This window comes from Lissotriton vulgaris, chromosome 8, assembly GCF_964263255.1.
Source record: "Lissotriton vulgaris chromosome 8, aLisVul1.2, whole genome shotgun sequence".
In the NCBI taxonomy this organism is placed as follows: Eukaryota; Metazoa; Chordata; class Amphibia; order Caudata; family Salamandridae; genus Lissotriton; species Lissotriton vulgaris.
This window is the reverse complement of record NC_141696.1, coordinates 5,145,465-5,162,039: the sequence shown is the minus strand read 5'-3', so window position 1 is coordinate 5,162,039 and position 16,575 is coordinate 5,145,465. Positions and strand designations below refer to the sequence as shown.

The following is a 16,575-nucleotide window of genomic DNA, read 5'->3' as shown; positions in this document are numbered from 1 at the left end:
GGCCTGTCCCGGTTTTTCCGCCTCGACGAAGAGAGTCCCCAAGAGGATGGGTAACTCTCCCCGCCTTCAGCTGGGGGGGACGCATGTTGGACAGGCCACGTGACGGGCCGCTCTCCCCCGGCTCGACCAAGCCCGAGCCAGTCATACAAGCACCACACCCCACCATTGCACGTCCTACGTCCCCTCAGGGACACCTGCCCCCGAGCATGATAACCTCGTGGGTCCGATCCACGGCCGACCCACGCGCCCAGCCCGGGCCGCCATCTTGGACACTTCGCCACGAGGCCGCCTGGCCCCCGATCGACCTCAACCCTGGGCCTAGCCCGGCCTCAGACATTCCGGCACCACCCTCCACCCAGGAGGTGAGCGAGCTACTTGGCCAGTCAATGGGAGAAAGAGGTGTCGATGGTTCTCCCCCGGCCAGTGCCGCTCGCCCATCGCCTCCCCGGGCGCTGGCTCCACCCCCCTGCTGGGTGTCTGGACTCCCTCATCCCGGACCTCCCGACCTCCAAGTGCGAGGGTCCGGACATCAAAGCACGCCAGCCCTATAACTGGGGCAGCTCCAGAACAGGAAGGCAGTTGTATCTTGGAGTCGAGAGACGAAAGAAGAACTCATCCTGGACGGACTACTGGCGCTGCCGTAGCTCTGTCCTGTGCACCATCATCCTGCCTGGTGGCGCTGCCACAGCCGTCGTAACCTTCATCCTTCACCGTCGTCCGGATCTGCTGGCGAGGCCGCGGACCGTTGTAACTGTCATCTGCATCGGGACCTGCTTGGCTTCTCCACGGCCCGTCGACCATCCTTCATCCATCTCGGGACCTGCTTGGCTTCTCCACGGCCCGTCGACCATCCTTCATCCATCTCGGGACCTGCTTGGCTCCTCCACGGCCCGATCAGCAACCACGCCGAGCTCGAGGATTGAGAGCTATTGAACTCATTGGTAACTAAGACTGTCCCGCTACCCTTTTCCTCAACCAGAGATCAGAACCGAGGGGACCCCTGAGTCCAGACCTCCTTGTATTATATCAACGTAACCTAAGAAGTGCATATAAAGTCTCGTTAACCTTCAATCTTGTGTGGTGTCCGTCTGTGGGGGGGAAGTTACTTATCTGTACAGTCGTTGGAGACGGCTCTCCCTGGAGACCTCTCCCCGTAATCTCGGCCGACCCTCCCGGTCCGTCTAACACAGTGTTGGCAGGAGGACAGTGGCGGCACTGAGCTGCGGAAGCAGTGGTGGCAGGAGGACAGTGGTGGAGCTGTGCTGCGGATGCAGTGCTGGCAGGAGGACAGTGCTGGCGCTGTGCTGAGGATGCAGTGGTGGCGGGAGGACAGTGCTGGCGCTGTGCTGAGGATGCAGTGGTGGCGGGAGGACAGTGCTGGCGCTGTGCTGAGGATGCAGTGGTGGCGGGAGGACAGTGCTGGCGCTGTGCTGAGGATGCAGTGGTGGCAGGAGGACAGTGGTGTCGCTGTGCTTCGGATGCAGTGGTGGCGGGAGGACAGTGCTGGCGCTGTGCTGAGGATGCAGTGGTGGCGGGAGGACAGTGCTGGCGCTGTGCTGAGGATGCAGTGCTGGCAGGAGGACAGTGGTGGCGCTGTGCTGCGGATGCAGTGTTGGCGGGAGGACAGTGGTGTCGCTGTGCTTCGGATGCAGTGTTGGCGGGAGGACAGTGGTGGCGCTGTGCTGCGGATGCAGTGTTGGCAGGAGGACAGTGGTGGGGCTGTGCTGCGGATGCAGTGTTGGCAGGAGGACAGTGGTGGCGCTTTGCTGCGGATGCAGTGTTGGCGGGAGGACAGTGGTGGCGCTGTGCTGCGGATGCAGTGTTGGCGGGAGGACAGTGGTGTCGCTGTGCTTCGGATGCAGTGGTGGCGGGAGGGCAGTGCTGGCGCTGTGCTGCGGATGCAGTGTTGGCGGGAGGACAGTGGTGTCGCTGTGCTTCGGATGCAGTGTTGGCAGGAGGACAGTGGTGGCGCTGTGCTGTGGATGCAGGGGGGGCAGGAGGACAGTGGTGGCGCTGTGCTGTGGATGCAGGGGGGGCAGGAGGACAGTGGTGGCGCTGTGCTGCGGATGCAGTGTTGGCAGGAGGACAGTGGTGGCGCTGTGCTGAGGATGCAGTGGTGGCAGGAGGACAGTGGTGGCGCTGTGCTGCGGATGCAGTCGTGGCAGGAGGACAGTGCTGGCGCTGTGCTGTGGATACAGTGTTGGCAGGAGGGCAGTGCTGGCGCTGTGCTGCGGATGCAGTGTTGGCGGGAGGACAGTGGTGGCGCTGTGCTGCGGATGCAGTGTTGGCGGGAGGACAGTGGTGTCGCTGTGCTTCGGATGCAGTGGTGGCGGGAGGACAGTGCTGGCGCTGTGCTGCGGATGCAGTGTTGGCAGGAGGACAGTGGTGGCGCTGTGCTGTGGATGCAGGGGGGGCAGGAGGACAGTGGTGGCGCTGTGCTGTGGATGCAGGGGGGGCAGGAGGACAGTGGTGGCGCTGTGCTGCGGATGCAGTGGGGGCAGGAGGACAGTGGTGGCGCTGTGCTGCGGATGCAGTGTTGGCAGGAGGACAGTGGTGGTGTTGTGGATGCAGGGGACAGTGGTGGCGCAGTGCTGCGGATGCAGTGGGGGCAGGAGGACAGTGGTGGCGCTGTGCTGCGGATGCAGTGTTGGCAGGAGGACAGTGGTGGCGCTGTGCTGTGGATGCAGTGTTGGCAGGAGGACAGTGGTGGCGCTGTGCTGTGGATGCAGGGGGGGCAGGAGGACAGTGGTGGCGCTGTGCTGCGGATGCAGTGGGGGCAGGAGGACAGTGGTGGCGCTGTGCTGCGGATGCAGTGTTGGCAGGAGGACAGTGGTGGCGCTGTGCTGTGGATGCAGGGGGGGCAGGAGGACAGTGCTGGCGCTGTTCTGCGGATGCAGTGTTGGAAGGAGGACAGTGGTGGCGCTGTGCTGTGGATGCAGTGCTTGATGGAGGACAGTGGCGGCGCTGTGCTGCGGATGCAATGCTGGCAGGAGGACAGTGGTAACGCTGTGCTGCGGATGCAGTGGGGGCAGGAGGACAGTGGTGGCGCTGTGCTGCGGATGCAGTGTTGGCAGGAGGACAGTGGTTGCGCTGTGCTGTGGATGCAGGGGGGGCAGGAGGACAGTGGTGGCGCTGTGCTACGGATGCAGTGTTGGCAGGAGGACAGTGGTGGCGCTGTGCTGTGGATGCAGGGGGGGCAGGAGGACAGTGGTGGCGCTGTGCTGCGGATGCAGTGGGGGCAGGAGGACAGTGGTGGCGCTGTGCTGCGGATGCAGTGTTGGCAGGAGGACAGTGGTGGCGCTGTGCTGTGGATGCAGGGGGGCAGGAGGACAGTGCTGGCGCTGTTCTGCGGATGCAGTGTTGGCAGGAGGACAGTGGTGGCGCTGTGCTGTGGATGCAGTGCTTGATGGAGGACAGTGGTGGCGCTGTGCTGTGGATGCAGTGCTTGATGGAGGACAGTGGTGGCGCTGTGCTGCGGATGCAGGGGGGGCAGGAGGACAGTGGTGGCGCTGTGCTGTGGATGCAGTGCTTGATGGAGGACAGTGGTGGCGCTGTGCTGTGGATGCAGTGCTTGATGGAGGACAGTGGTGGCGCTGTGCTGCGGATGCAATGCTGGCAGGAGGACAGTGGTAACGCTGTGCTGCGGATGCAGTGGGGGCAGGAGGACAGTGGTGGCGCTGTGCTGCGGATGCAGTGTTGGCAGGAGGACAGTGGTGGCGCTGTGCTGCGGATGCAATGCTGGCAGGAGGACAGTGGTAACGCTGTGCTGCGGATGCAGTGGGGGCAGGAGGACAGTGGTGGCGCTGTGCTGTGGATGCAGTGTTGGCAGGAGGACAGTGGTGGCGCTGTGCTGTGGATACAGTGTTGGCAGGAGGACAGTGGTGGCGCTGTGCTGCGGATGCAGTGTTGGCAGGAAGACAGTGGTGGCGCTGTGCTGCGGATGCAGTGGGGGCAGGAGGACAGAGAGGTGCAGAGCTCTGACAGCAGAGCTATCTCTCAGCCTATGTAGAACAGAGAGGAGCGGAGCTCTGACAGCAGAGCTATCTCTCGGCCTACGAAGAACAGAGAGGTGCAGAGCTCTGACAGCAGAACTATCTCTCAGCCTACGTAGAACAGAGAGGTGCGGAGCTCTGACAGCAGAACTATCTCTCAGCCTACGTAGAACAGAGAGGTGCAGAGCTCTGACAGCAGAGCTATCTCTCAGCCTACGTAGAACAGAGAGGTGCAGAGCTCTGACAGCAGAGCTATCTCTCAGCCTACGTAGAACAGAGAGGTGCAGAGCTCTGACAGCAGAGCTATCTCTCAGCCTACGTAGAATAGAGAGGTGCAGAGCTCTGACAGCAGAGCTATCTCTCAGCCTACGTAGAACAGAGAGGTATTACGCTCTGAGAGCAGAGCTATCTCTCAGCCTACGTAGAACAGAGAGGTACAACGCTCTGACAGCAGAGCTATCTCTCAGCCTACGTAGAACAGAGAGGTATGACGCTCTGAGAGCAGAGCTATCTCTCAGCCTACGTAGAACAGAGAGGTGCAGAGCTCTGACAGCAGAGCTATCTCTCAGCCTACGTAGAACAGAGAGGTGCAGAGCTCTGACAGCAGAGCTATCTCTCAGCCTACGTAGAACAGAGAGGTGCAGAGCTCTGACAGCAGAGCTATCTCTCAGCCTACGTAGAATAGAGAGGTGCAGAGCTCTGACAGCAGAGCTATCTCTCAGCCTACGTAGAACAGAGAGGTATGACGCTCTGAGAGCAGAGCTATCTCTCAGCCTACGTAGAACAGACAGGTACAACGCTCTGACAGCAGAGCTATCTCTCAGCCTACGTAGAACAGAGAGGTATGACGCTCTGAGAGCAGAGCTATCTCTCAGCCTACGTAGAACAGAGAGGTGCAGAGCTCTGACAGCAGAGCTATCTCTCAGCCTACGTAGAACAGAGAGGTATGACGCTCTGAGAGCAGAGCTATCTCTCAGCCTACGTAGAACAGAGAGGTACAACGCTCTGACAGCAGAGCTATCTCTCAGCCTACGTAGAACAGAGAGGTATGATGCTCTGAGAGCAGAGCTATCTCTCAGCCTACGTAGGACAGAGAGGTACAGATCTCTCAGCCGATGTAGAACAGAGAGGTACGGAGAGGTGTCTTCTCTAGTTAAGGCCTTTTCCATTTGAGCCTAAATACCTGAGAAACCGGCTTTGAAAAGTGCCCCTCTGCACCATGACAGGGGCTTCTTTCATGACCATGGATTGGGGCTTGGGTACCCCCACTTCACAAACCTGACTTAATTCACAAATGTTATTAATGGGTGCCTTTATCACGACATTTTGCTACAAGTGGGGTCATGTCCTGCACTGTGGCCGGGTTGGACAAATATAATATTTTCAAAAAGAAGACCCGGTCACTGTTTTTGTTCTGCAAGTTTATTTTTTAGGGCAGAATCTCACCCTAAGGTATTTAATCCTTGGGTGCTTTGTATATTTTTTATGAAATAGTGGAACAATTTTTACAGTCTTTTGAAAAAAAGTCCGAGGTTTACTCGCTGTCTTGCACAGTGACATATATTTACAAGTGCTGGGGGGCGGAGCTTGCTGGCGTCCATGCAAGACGTGTGAGAGCTGAGCTCCTCGCCTGAGCCCCTTTAATATTCGTCAAATTGATCCTTTTTGGCGCCTCACTGTCCTCAGCGAGGGCGGATTTTGCTTCTACGACCCCTGGGGCTGCTGGGGGCACCTTTCCTGATCGAAATCGGTGGTGGCATCGATCAACGGACCGGCGGAGTTTGGAGTTGCGGACCAGGCCGCGATCCGCAGACTATCCTTGGGGGCTGCCCGCCCTACGTAACACTACGTGCGGCGTGAGGTTGCTGTGTGGCCCCGTTCTGCTGGACTGCCTACTACCCTGTGCTGATTCTGGACCGATCCTCGCCAGTGCTGGCTCACTGTTGCCCCTCTGCCTCGTCTGTGTTTGCTGCAACTCCTGGGTGGAGACCTGGGGCTCCCCGGAGTGGCCTACGGACCGGACCGCGGGAAGTTGCGCCCTACGGCTGCCGGTTGGCGGGCTCCGCCACTACTCTGATCGGCCTGAGGACTGGAGAGACACTGGTGTTGGGCTGTGTGCTTTGGTGTGTACTGGCGTTTCTCGACACCCAGCGGTGTGACCTGCACCGAGTCTGGAGTTTGGGTTCCTCCCCCTGGACTAGTCTGTGCCACGCGGCTCGCGGCCGCCATCTTTGACCTTCATTCCTTGCTGCGCACGGACTGCTCCGCGGAGTTCGCTCCCCCCCTACACCGGGCCGCCTCTTGCTTCTTGCTTGGCACATATTTTGTGAGCTCTGCCATGGGGAAAGGGGACAGAAATCAGCCGAAGCTCACGTTTGAGCAACGGAGGCCGAAGGGCGCGGAGGGTGCTCCCCCGGAAACATCATCACAGGCGGCGGAAGGCTCGCTCTGTGCGGACATTCGTGAAATGCTCGGCACCATGGAGAAAGGCCTGCAGGACAGCATGTCAGCGATCGGCTCGAAAATCGACGCCTTATCATTCCGTATGGACAGGATGTCCGAGAGGGTGGACAAGCATGCGGAACGTTTGGACATGGCGGAGCATAGGCTGACGGAAGCGGAGGAGGCCCAAACGGAGTGGGATAAGGACCGTAAGCAATTCGGCCGCCTCCTCCAAGTCATACAGGACAAAACGGAGGACCTGGAAGCGCGTTCACGGCGCTCCAACGTCCGCATCACGGGGGTTGCGGAATCCACCAACACCGGAAAGATGGAACTGTTCGTCGAGAAGTTGCTTCTCAAGCTCCTAGGGGAGGACGTCTTCTCCCCCATGTTTATTGTTGAGAGGGCCCATCGCACTCTCGGTCCCAAACCGCAGCCTGGCCTCCCTCCGAGACCAATCATTGCAAAACTTTTGAACTACAGGGACCGCGACCTGGCCCTCCATCTGGCGAGGGAGAAGGGGGACTTGCAGTTTGAAGGAATGAACATCTCCCTCTATCCTGACTTTACAGCTAGGGTGCAAGAGGAGCGGAAGCGATTCGCCCCCTACAAGAAACAGATGAGAGACATGGGGCTCGACTACGCCATGCTATACCCGGCGAGACTCCGGATCAATAAAGAAGGACATTCGCACTTTTTCACCGACCCGGCTGACCTGAAAAAATCGCTTAAAGAATGGGCCAAAGAACAGCGCAACAGCCAGAGGGATCAGCGTACGGAGGATGAGGAAGCTGTATCTTTGGAGGGTCAGGGCTGAACTGTCCCTGGCTGTGTAGCTTGGCTTGGCTACTTTGCCGCGACTGTATGTATTGCATTCCAGTTCTTGATGTGTCTCTCCTTTGCCACCATAACATTTTGGTTGTGACTCTTGAATTGCCTGGCTAGTGGTGGTGCCACGACTTGGGGCTCGAACTTTTGTTGCTTTCCTTCTGTTATCGGGGGGGTGCTCCCGGTGGCACGTGGGGACTGTTTATTCGCCACTCTGCTTGTTCTGCTGCTGGGGCTTACGTGGGGTGCCGAACGCAATGGGGGTGGGGCTGGGAGCAACGACTGTATCTGGCCCTTGTTGGAGAGTATTGTGGTCTGGCCAGAACCTCTGCCCCTGCGCTTTCGGCTTTCCGACCCTCTAGGGGGTCCTGGGTTTGTAGTGGGGTGTTTCGGTGGGCTCAGGGTGGGTAGTGCTATGCTCTGTCTGACCGGGTTGGGGTTGGTCGGCTGTGGGTGGGTGGTTGTTAGCTGTGTTTGTGTATTGCTGCTGCCATGCTGTTTGGGGTTCAGGGTTCGTCGGGTGGGGGGTTTGTTTTTGCCAACTACTGCACTGTGTCTGCCACACTATCTGCTCTGCGACATTTTACTTTCTAAACTGCCATGTCGACTGCTGACTCACTGAGTGCGGAGAGCTCCCTGGGCTCTCTGCGATTGCTGTCCTGGAACGTGAGGGGGCTTAACGATTTCCGCAAACTCAGGAAGGTCTTAGCCTATTTGCAACGCCATCACATTGACCTTGCTTTACTGCAGGAAACACATCTGCCGCTTTCCAGCCCTATGTTGCAAGTGAGGGGCCTTGGCCCCGCTTGTGTCGCTGCGGGGTTCACAACGCATGCTAGGGGGGTGCTCATATGGGCTAATCCCAAATCCTGACTGTCGCTGACCCGGGTGGCGGTAGACCCGGAAGGGAGGTTTGTGGTTGCACGTTGTGTTGGAAAGGATCATGATCTCCTGCTGGTGAATGTGTATGGCCCCAACTACGATTCCCCGGAGTTCTATTCTTCGCTTGCTGACAGCTGCAGGCAGTTTGTGGGCTCTAGAATGCTGTGGGGGGGGATTTTAACTTGGTGCTGAACCCGGACCTTGACAGATCTGCGGGCCCCCCTAGGTCCCCTGCGCCTTCCGCGTCCCTCCTTCTGTCGGAATGTGTGAAACTTGATTTACTTGATGTGTGGCGGCATAGGCACTCGGGGCGGGGTGGGTACACTCACTACTCGGCCTATCACAACATTCATACACGCATAGATTATTGGTTTGTTTCCCGCTCTTTGCTAGATATGGTTAAGGGTTGCACAGTTCTCCCGCGCACGCTGTCTGATCACTCGCCCTTGCTCTTGTTGCTGGTGGCTCCTCCCAGGAGGATTCCCCCCTTTATGTGGAGGTTCCCCCCGTACTCCCTCTTGGATGAGGTTTTCAGAGGGGAACTCGCCGAAGACATAGAGGCCTATTTCGCAACCAATGTGGGCTCCGTGGACAGCGTACAAGTTCTCTGGGACGCATTTAAGGTCTACATAGGAGGAATGACTATGGCGAAGCATTCTGGGGTGCTCAAAGCTATCAGGAGACGCCTGCAGTTGCTCGAGACACAGCTCGCTGATCTGGATGGTCAGGCGGTGAACTCGGGGGACGCAGCTGATACGGTCAAACTTAAGTCCTTGCTAGATGAATTTCAGGAGGAAGCGGACAGGGAAATTAAACACATGGGCAAATACGCGACGGCGCGCGTGTACGGGGAACGGGAGCGGCCTGGTGCACTCCTAGCTAAACTTATGCGCAACAGTAGGCCCCCATTGGGTATCGAGGAGTTGGTGACAGCTACTGGGGCGGTGGTTACGGAGGAGCAGGATATCTTGGCGGAATTTCATGCCTACTACACTGCCCTCTACTCCTCGAGGGATGCACACCTCGAGGACGAAATCGATGACTATTTGAGTTTCATTCAAATGCCCTTCCTGGCCGACTGGCAGAGGGAGTTCCTTATGGCCCCCATACAGAAAGAGGAGATAACGGAAGCGCTGGGGGGCATGAGATCTGGTAGCGCTCCTGGAGCGGATGGTCTCACGGTGTCTTTCTACAAGGCCTTTCAGGAACAACTGGTCCCGTACTTGATGCTCCTGTTCGATGACATTTGCCAACAGGGCAGCATGTCGAAATCCATGAGAGAGGCGTTGCTTATTACCATCCCGAAACCTGGCAAACCCCTTAATCAGTGTGGCTCCTACCGACCGCTATCGCTGATAAATGTGGACGCGAAACTGTATGCTAAGGTGCTTGCGACTCGTTTGGCGTTGCTGGTCCCGGACCTAGTTGCTCCGGAGCAGGCTGGGTTTGTTCCCTCACGCAATCTCACTTATAATATCCGCACGGTCCTAGGCACGATCCAGCATGTCAAACACGAAAACAAAGCTGTGGCCATCTTCTTGGACATGGAGAAGGCCTTCGATTCTGTTGAGTGGTCGTTCATGCTGAGGGTCCTTCGTAAGTTCGGCCTAGGGGAACCGTTTCTACAAATGTTGGGAGCCCTATACTACAAACCCACTGCGAGGCTAAAGATAGGTAACCTGGTCACTGCTCCCATCGAGATTGGGAGGGGCACGCGTCAGGGTTGCCCCCTCTCTCCGTTGCTGTATGCCATGGTAGCGGAACCTCTCGCCTGCTCTATACGAGAGTATCATCGGTTTGAAGGGATAAACTTTCCGACGTACCAGATCGGCATCTCAACATATGCGGATGACACTCTGCTATATGTCCGGGACCCGGAGACTAACCTCTCTGCGGTTCTGCGGGAGGTGGTGAGGTTCGGAGCTCTTTCGGGCCTCCGCGTCAACTGGAATAAGTCAGTGGCGTTGCCCCTGACGCCGGTGACGCTCCCTTTTGACTCGGAGTACCCCCTGCAATGGACCACGGACTCTATCCGCTACTTGGGGATACGCATTCATACGGACCCGGAGGTCCTGATACGCGAGAATTATGGAGTTGCCTACTCCAAACTGGTGGATGATGTCGAAGTGTGGTCCAGGCTCCCGCTTTCCCTTATGGGCAGGATTGCACTCATGAAAATGGTGGTGCTCCCCAGGTTCCTTTTCCTATTCGTGAATATACCAGTAGTCCTTTCCAAAGCCTTTTTCCGGCAACTTACCCAGACACTTGTCCGCCTGGCGTGGGGGGGCAAACAGCCGCGGGTGCAGTGGCAGACGCTCACCCTTCCGTACGAACAGGGAGGCCTTGGGGCTCCAGACCTGGAGCGATACTATAGGCTTGCTCAGGGTGCACATCTACATACGTGGATTCATGGGGATCCAGGTATCCCTCATGTGAAACTGGAGCGACTCTTCGCAGACCCCGTCCCGCTTCCGGCGACAGTATGTTATCCACCTGATAGAAGGGTCGGCAATCTGGACTCCATAGCTGCCACGAATCATGCTTGGCACGCACTGATTGGCTCCCGTGAGTGCACGCTGCTATATTCACCTTTGCTCCGTGTAGAATGGGCGGCCTGGTTGGCTCCATTGACGGAGAAGGGCGTCCTGAAGGCACTACGTGACCTAGGCATTGTCACCGTGGGAGATCTCTTCTCAAAGGGCACTCTGAAAACGTTGCAGCAGGTCCTTCAATCCTGTCCCGGGGCAACGCTGCTTCATAGTTTTCAATACCACAGGGTTCGTAGAGCGGCCCTCGCCGTTTTAGGCCCGGACCTAGCTGAACCGCCGGAGATGCCGGAACTCACTTATGTCATCAAGACCCCCTCATCTCGCAAACTGATCACGGCTCTTAGGTCACTGGGTGATAGACAACGGCAATATCCCCCCTCCAAGGCCCGCCTGGCCTGGCAGGCTGACCTCCAATCTCCCATCTCAGACGACATGTGGCATTATTGTGCGACTAATACTAGGAAAATCTCGCTCAACGGTAGGCACCGCCTGGTGCATTTTAAATTCCTACAGCGTGTCTACTACACGCCCGAGAGGTTGCACAGGTATGGCCTTAGGGAGTCGGCGGAGTGTGAGCGATGCCACTTTCACACAGCAGACTTTCTCCATATGGCCTGGACTTGTCCTGCCATACATAAGTACTGGGTAGAGGTCTTTGCGGACCTCAGCGCTATCCTTGGTGAGGTGATCTTGCCTAACCCGGCGCTCGCCTTACTCGGTTTTTCAAAACCTCTTCCTGTGGCTATGCGGCGACTTGTGGACATGGCATTACTGACAGCAAAGCGGCTGATAGCTCTGTGCTGGATGCGGGGGCCAGTCCCTACTAAAAAACGATGGGAAACAGACTTGCTTTACTGTTGCACGCAATCGGAGGTGTATAGTGAACTCCTACCTCCGAAGAGTAGACCCAAAAACTTTTGGGGTTTGTTTAGGGCGTTTCAAAGTTCGAAAGAGGATGGTGAGTCGGATCCAGAGAGTGTGGAGCTGGATGTGCTACAGGAGGAGGGGGCTGCGTCAGCTATGGATGAGGAGTGTATCAGTTGAAGGCCTTCATGTTGTGACAGTGTGGTGAGTCGTGCCTGATTTTTGTGGTGTTTTGTGTTGGGGGTTGCTTGTGACGGCTGTTCTGGCTTGTGGCGACCGCTGTCCCCTTCCCAGAGCGTTATCCCGCCCTAGTGGGCATTTGCTTACCTCCCTTAGCCCGGCTGAGGGGTCCAGGGTTGTGGTGCAGAGTGGGAGGTGGGTGGTGGACACGGATTTAGGTAGTCTGGCTTGTTCTTCTTTCAAGGTGGGTGGGTTTGTTATTGTCTGGGGGGTCTCCTCCCCTTTATACACCTTTCCCTGGGTCCCCGTTGGTGATGCCCTCGACTCTGGGTATATACGCAGTACTTCCCGGGTGGCTATTTCGATCCTGCCAATCTGGCACGCCTAGCTGCACCTGGGTCTGATTTTGTTGGCGTTGTGGGGTGTGCATCCTGCTTATATGTTGTGATCATCCAAATATAGCTGCTATGAACTATTGCCTCTGCACACTTGTTCCACACCTGCAGTTTCGCCGCCAGGCCCTCGGGCTGTTGGTCTTTACGGCTGTGTAACTTACCTTTACCCAGGGATTGGAGGGTGATTTTTTGATGCCGCCGGCCTCCGGGTTGTAGGCGATGCTGGCTGTGTATGTGACTTGAAGGTGTAATAAAGTATAAATTTAATTAAAAAAAATATATATTTACAAGTGCTGAAAACAATTATTACAATACAAAACAAACAATAAATACTTTTAACAATTTTATCAAAACATTTATCAAAGAAATCATTATTGTCATTTCTCATGATAGTACCCTATTGACTACTTCAACAAGGCCACTAAAGTACAATTTTTGCTGTAAATCTGGCCTAGTAACGCAAAGGCATTCAATTCATTTTTATTCCATTCATTCCAAATATTTTTTTGAGAAGCCTTATGCGAGAAAGGAACCATTCGAAATTAAGACGTATGTGTAGGAAGCCTTGTTGAAGTAGTCGGTAGGATACTATCATGAGAAATGACAATAATGATTTCTTTGATAAATGTTTTGATAAAATTTTTAAAAGTATTTAATGTTTGTTTTGTATTACAATAATTGTTTTCAGCACTTGTATTGCAATAATTGTTTTCAGCACTTGTAAATATATCTCACCGTGCAAGACAGCGAGTAAACCTCTGACTTTTTTTCTAAAGACTGTAAAAATTGTTCCACTATTTCATAAAAAATATACAAAGCACCCAAGGATTAAATACCTTAGGGTGAGATTCTGCCCTAAAAAATAAAGTTGCAGAACAAAAACGAATGTCTGACATAATATCGACAGACAGAATATCGAAATGCAAAAATATCGGAGCAAAAATATCGACAGCAAAAATATCGGAATCCTATCTTCATTAAGGTAAGTACAAAAATATCAAAAAAATAATATCGTAGTACAAAAATATCGGAATCAAAAATATCGTTTTTTTAAATGTATTAATAATAATGTAAAAATATTTTTAAAATACATATAATTTTACAAATATTAAATAAAAATATTAAAACAAAATTAAAACTAATACATATACATTTAAAATAAATAAAACACTTAATAATTTAATGTAATTTTAATTTTTATCATGTAATTTATTTGATTTAATGTAATATTTTTTTGTTTTTACCCTGTACGCCTGTACCCCAAAAACCCCAAACTGACCCTGAACCCTAAAAATATCCCTGTACCCCAAAAACCCAAAACTGACCCTGAAACCTAAAAATACCCTTTTACCCAAAAACTGAAAACTGACCCTGAACCCTAAAAATACCCCTTTACCCAAAAACTGAAAACTGACCCTAAACCCTAAAAATACCCCTTTACCCAAAAACTGAAAACTGACCCTGAACCCTAAAAATACCCCTTTACCCATGAACTGAAAACTGACCCAGAACCCTAAAAATACCCCTTTACCCAAAAACTGAAAACTGACCCTGAACCCTAAAAATACCCCTTTACCCAAAAACTGAAAACTGACCCTAAACCCTAAAAATACCCCTTTACCCAAAAACTGAAAACTGACCCTGAACCCTAAAAATACCCCATTACCCATGAACTGAAAACTGACCCAGAACCCTAAAAATACCCCTTTACCCAAAAACTGAAAACTGACCCTGAACCCTAAAAATACCCCTTTACCCAAAAACTGAAAACTGTAAATGTAAATGTAATGTAAATGTATAGGCATTTATATAGCGCACTACTTACCCGGAGGGTCCCAAGGCGCTTCGACCGCTGCGAAACCCTTCCTGGCTTCCCTGAGAGATGGTCCCTTAATGGGTATCTCCAGGGTGAGACCAGGCATCCACGGCGGTCTGGTGGGGCCGTTAGTGAGGATGAGGCAAGCTAATGCCCAGAGTTGCCGAGTGTGATCGCTGATCAGAGTGGGCACCGAGGCGAGAGAATTATCGAGTCCGTTGACCCTGGTCCAGAAACCTGCCGCGCTGGGAATCGAACCCTGGTCCCGGGCCGTCCTCTGCTCTCGGGTCTGCCGACTCTAACCAGTGAGCCACACTACCTCACAAACTGACCCTGAACCCTAAAAATACCCCTTTACCCATGAACTGAAAACTGACCCTGAACCCTAAACATACCCCTTTACCCAAAAACTGAAAACTGACCCTGAACCCTAAAAATACTCCTTTACCCCAAATTAATTAATATTATTTAATTACCAATTAATTATTAATTAACAATAACAATAAAGTAAATATATTCTCACATTTGCTGTAATTAATTTAATTTAATAATTAATATTATTTTCCCCAATTATTTAATTAAGAATAACAATAAATTATATATAAAAAAATTACTATAATTAATGTAATTAAATGATTAATATTAATTAATTACCAACTAATTAATAATTATAAATATGTACAACATTATATTAATTAATTAACTAATTAATAGAAATTAATTACCAATTAATTATTAATTAAAATATGTACAAACATGTATCAATTAATTAATTATTATTAAATTACTTCCCACCCTATTCCCCTATAAACCCATAACCCGCTACAGAACATATTTATCAATTAATCAATTAATTAAAATTAATTAAAAATTATTTCTCAATTAATTAATTAATAATTCCTACTAATTATAAATTAATTTAACATAATTAAATTACTTCCCACCCTATTCCCCTATAAACCCACAACCCGCTACAGTAGTAAAAGACAATATTTAATTAAATTACATTAAAAATAAATAATAAAACATAATAAATACAATATAATATACACTAAATTTATTTAAAAATTGATATTAGTAACATCGAAGTTATTAATTTCGATATTATTGACATCGATATTTACAACTTCTATATTACTGATATCATACCAATATCGATATTAAGACTGTCGATATTACTTACCTTCGATATTTTGTCCCATCGATATTTAAACTTCGATATTTTTGTATATCGATATTTAAAAATCGATATTTTGTCTGTGTACCAACAAGAACAGTGACCGGGTCTTCTTTTTGAAAATTTTATGACGACATTAACAGAAAAGAGGCAATCATGTAAACATTTCAAGGCATTTTTTAAATATATGTCTGAGCCCCACCCACGATGTATATTTTAGAAATCAATGACGTGATAAGAACTGCTCAGCTCTGTACCTCAGTGTCTGTAGTTTGCAGTTTGGATGTTGTAGGCCTTCACACAACTTCTTCACTCCAGTGTCTCGCAGCTCATTGGCGCCCAGGTCGAGCTCTGTGAGAGATGAGTTTGTTTCCAGGACAGAGGCGAGGGCTTCGCAGCATGAACCGGTGAGGGAGCACCAATACAACCTGCAGGAGAGAGAGACATGGAGAGGAGTAAAGCAGAGCACAGACAGGGGCGTCACAGCTTCAGTTTTATTTTCATTTCCTTCCAGTCCTTGACTTACTCCCCTCTAGTGACACATCCCACCTTACACATCCAGCCACGCCCTGTTTATATAGGAACCTCATGGGGGGGTCTCAGACTAGCAGAGGCGGAGCTAAATGTACATAAATATATTAATACGTTTTATGCTGGAGACCCTCTGCTGTGGTGTAAATGGTACAGTCTGAACTTTAGCAGTTGCTGCAATGATCTGCCTATTAATACCCTGCTTGTTATGAAGCAAAGACAGGCTTCTGATAAGAAATCTTCACCCATTGGTCTGTTAAAATTCCATTCACACTTTGCTTCCGTGGCGGACAGCAGGGGCACTCAAAGGCCTGTGCACATTGTTCTCATCCGCCTAAAAATAGTTCTTTGATCTTTAGTGACAAACTGGATTTAAAATGTTTTATTTATTTTTATATTCATTTTAAAGACTGGTTATTTTTTTTTCTCCTGGACAATGGCTGCCCAGTTAGATGATGATTTACTTTCAAGATAAAAAGTGTTTAAATGACATTGCAGCTGATTTTTCCTTGAGTGCTTGGTTAGATGGTGATGTAATCTTGTCTCATTCACCAATAATAATAAAATTCATGTCATATATTAAATGGTTAAGTGACGTTACAAAGCATGCCATTACCACACCAAACTTTACCCCAACTTGCTGTCGGGGGAGCGCTGCAAGATGGAATAGATTCATTTTCTATTCCACCTCCAGTGTGTGCAACAGTAGGGAAGGTGTTGGAGTTAAATCCAACACCTTCCCCCCTCTGCTTCACACCTTTTTCAGTGCAACGGCATGTGGGGTAGATGCATGCGTTGTAACGGTTGCGGTGTAAATGATATTTCCCCCAAAAAATACTTGCTATTTAGAAACATCATTAGTAAAACAGCTACATCTCTGAATGATTTAAAAAATAATAATTTGTAATGCCAAATTATG

General features: G+C 51.5%; 1 protein-coding gene across 1 annotated transcript in view; it reads right to left on the bottom strand.

Annotated features, from left to right (window-relative positions):
• LOC147693207 (NACHT, LRR and PYD domains-containing protein 12-like) overlaps positions 1-16,575 on the bottom strand; it is a 1,239,310-nt gene that overhangs the window by 1,033,526 nt on the left and 189,209 nt on the right. Inside the window, exon 3 of the mRNA XM_086933624.1 lies at positions 15,383-15,553. Coding sequence (XP_086789750.1) covers positions 15,383-15,553 — 171 coding nt within the window. The remainder of the gene's footprint in view (positions 1-15,382; positions 15,554-16,575) is intronic.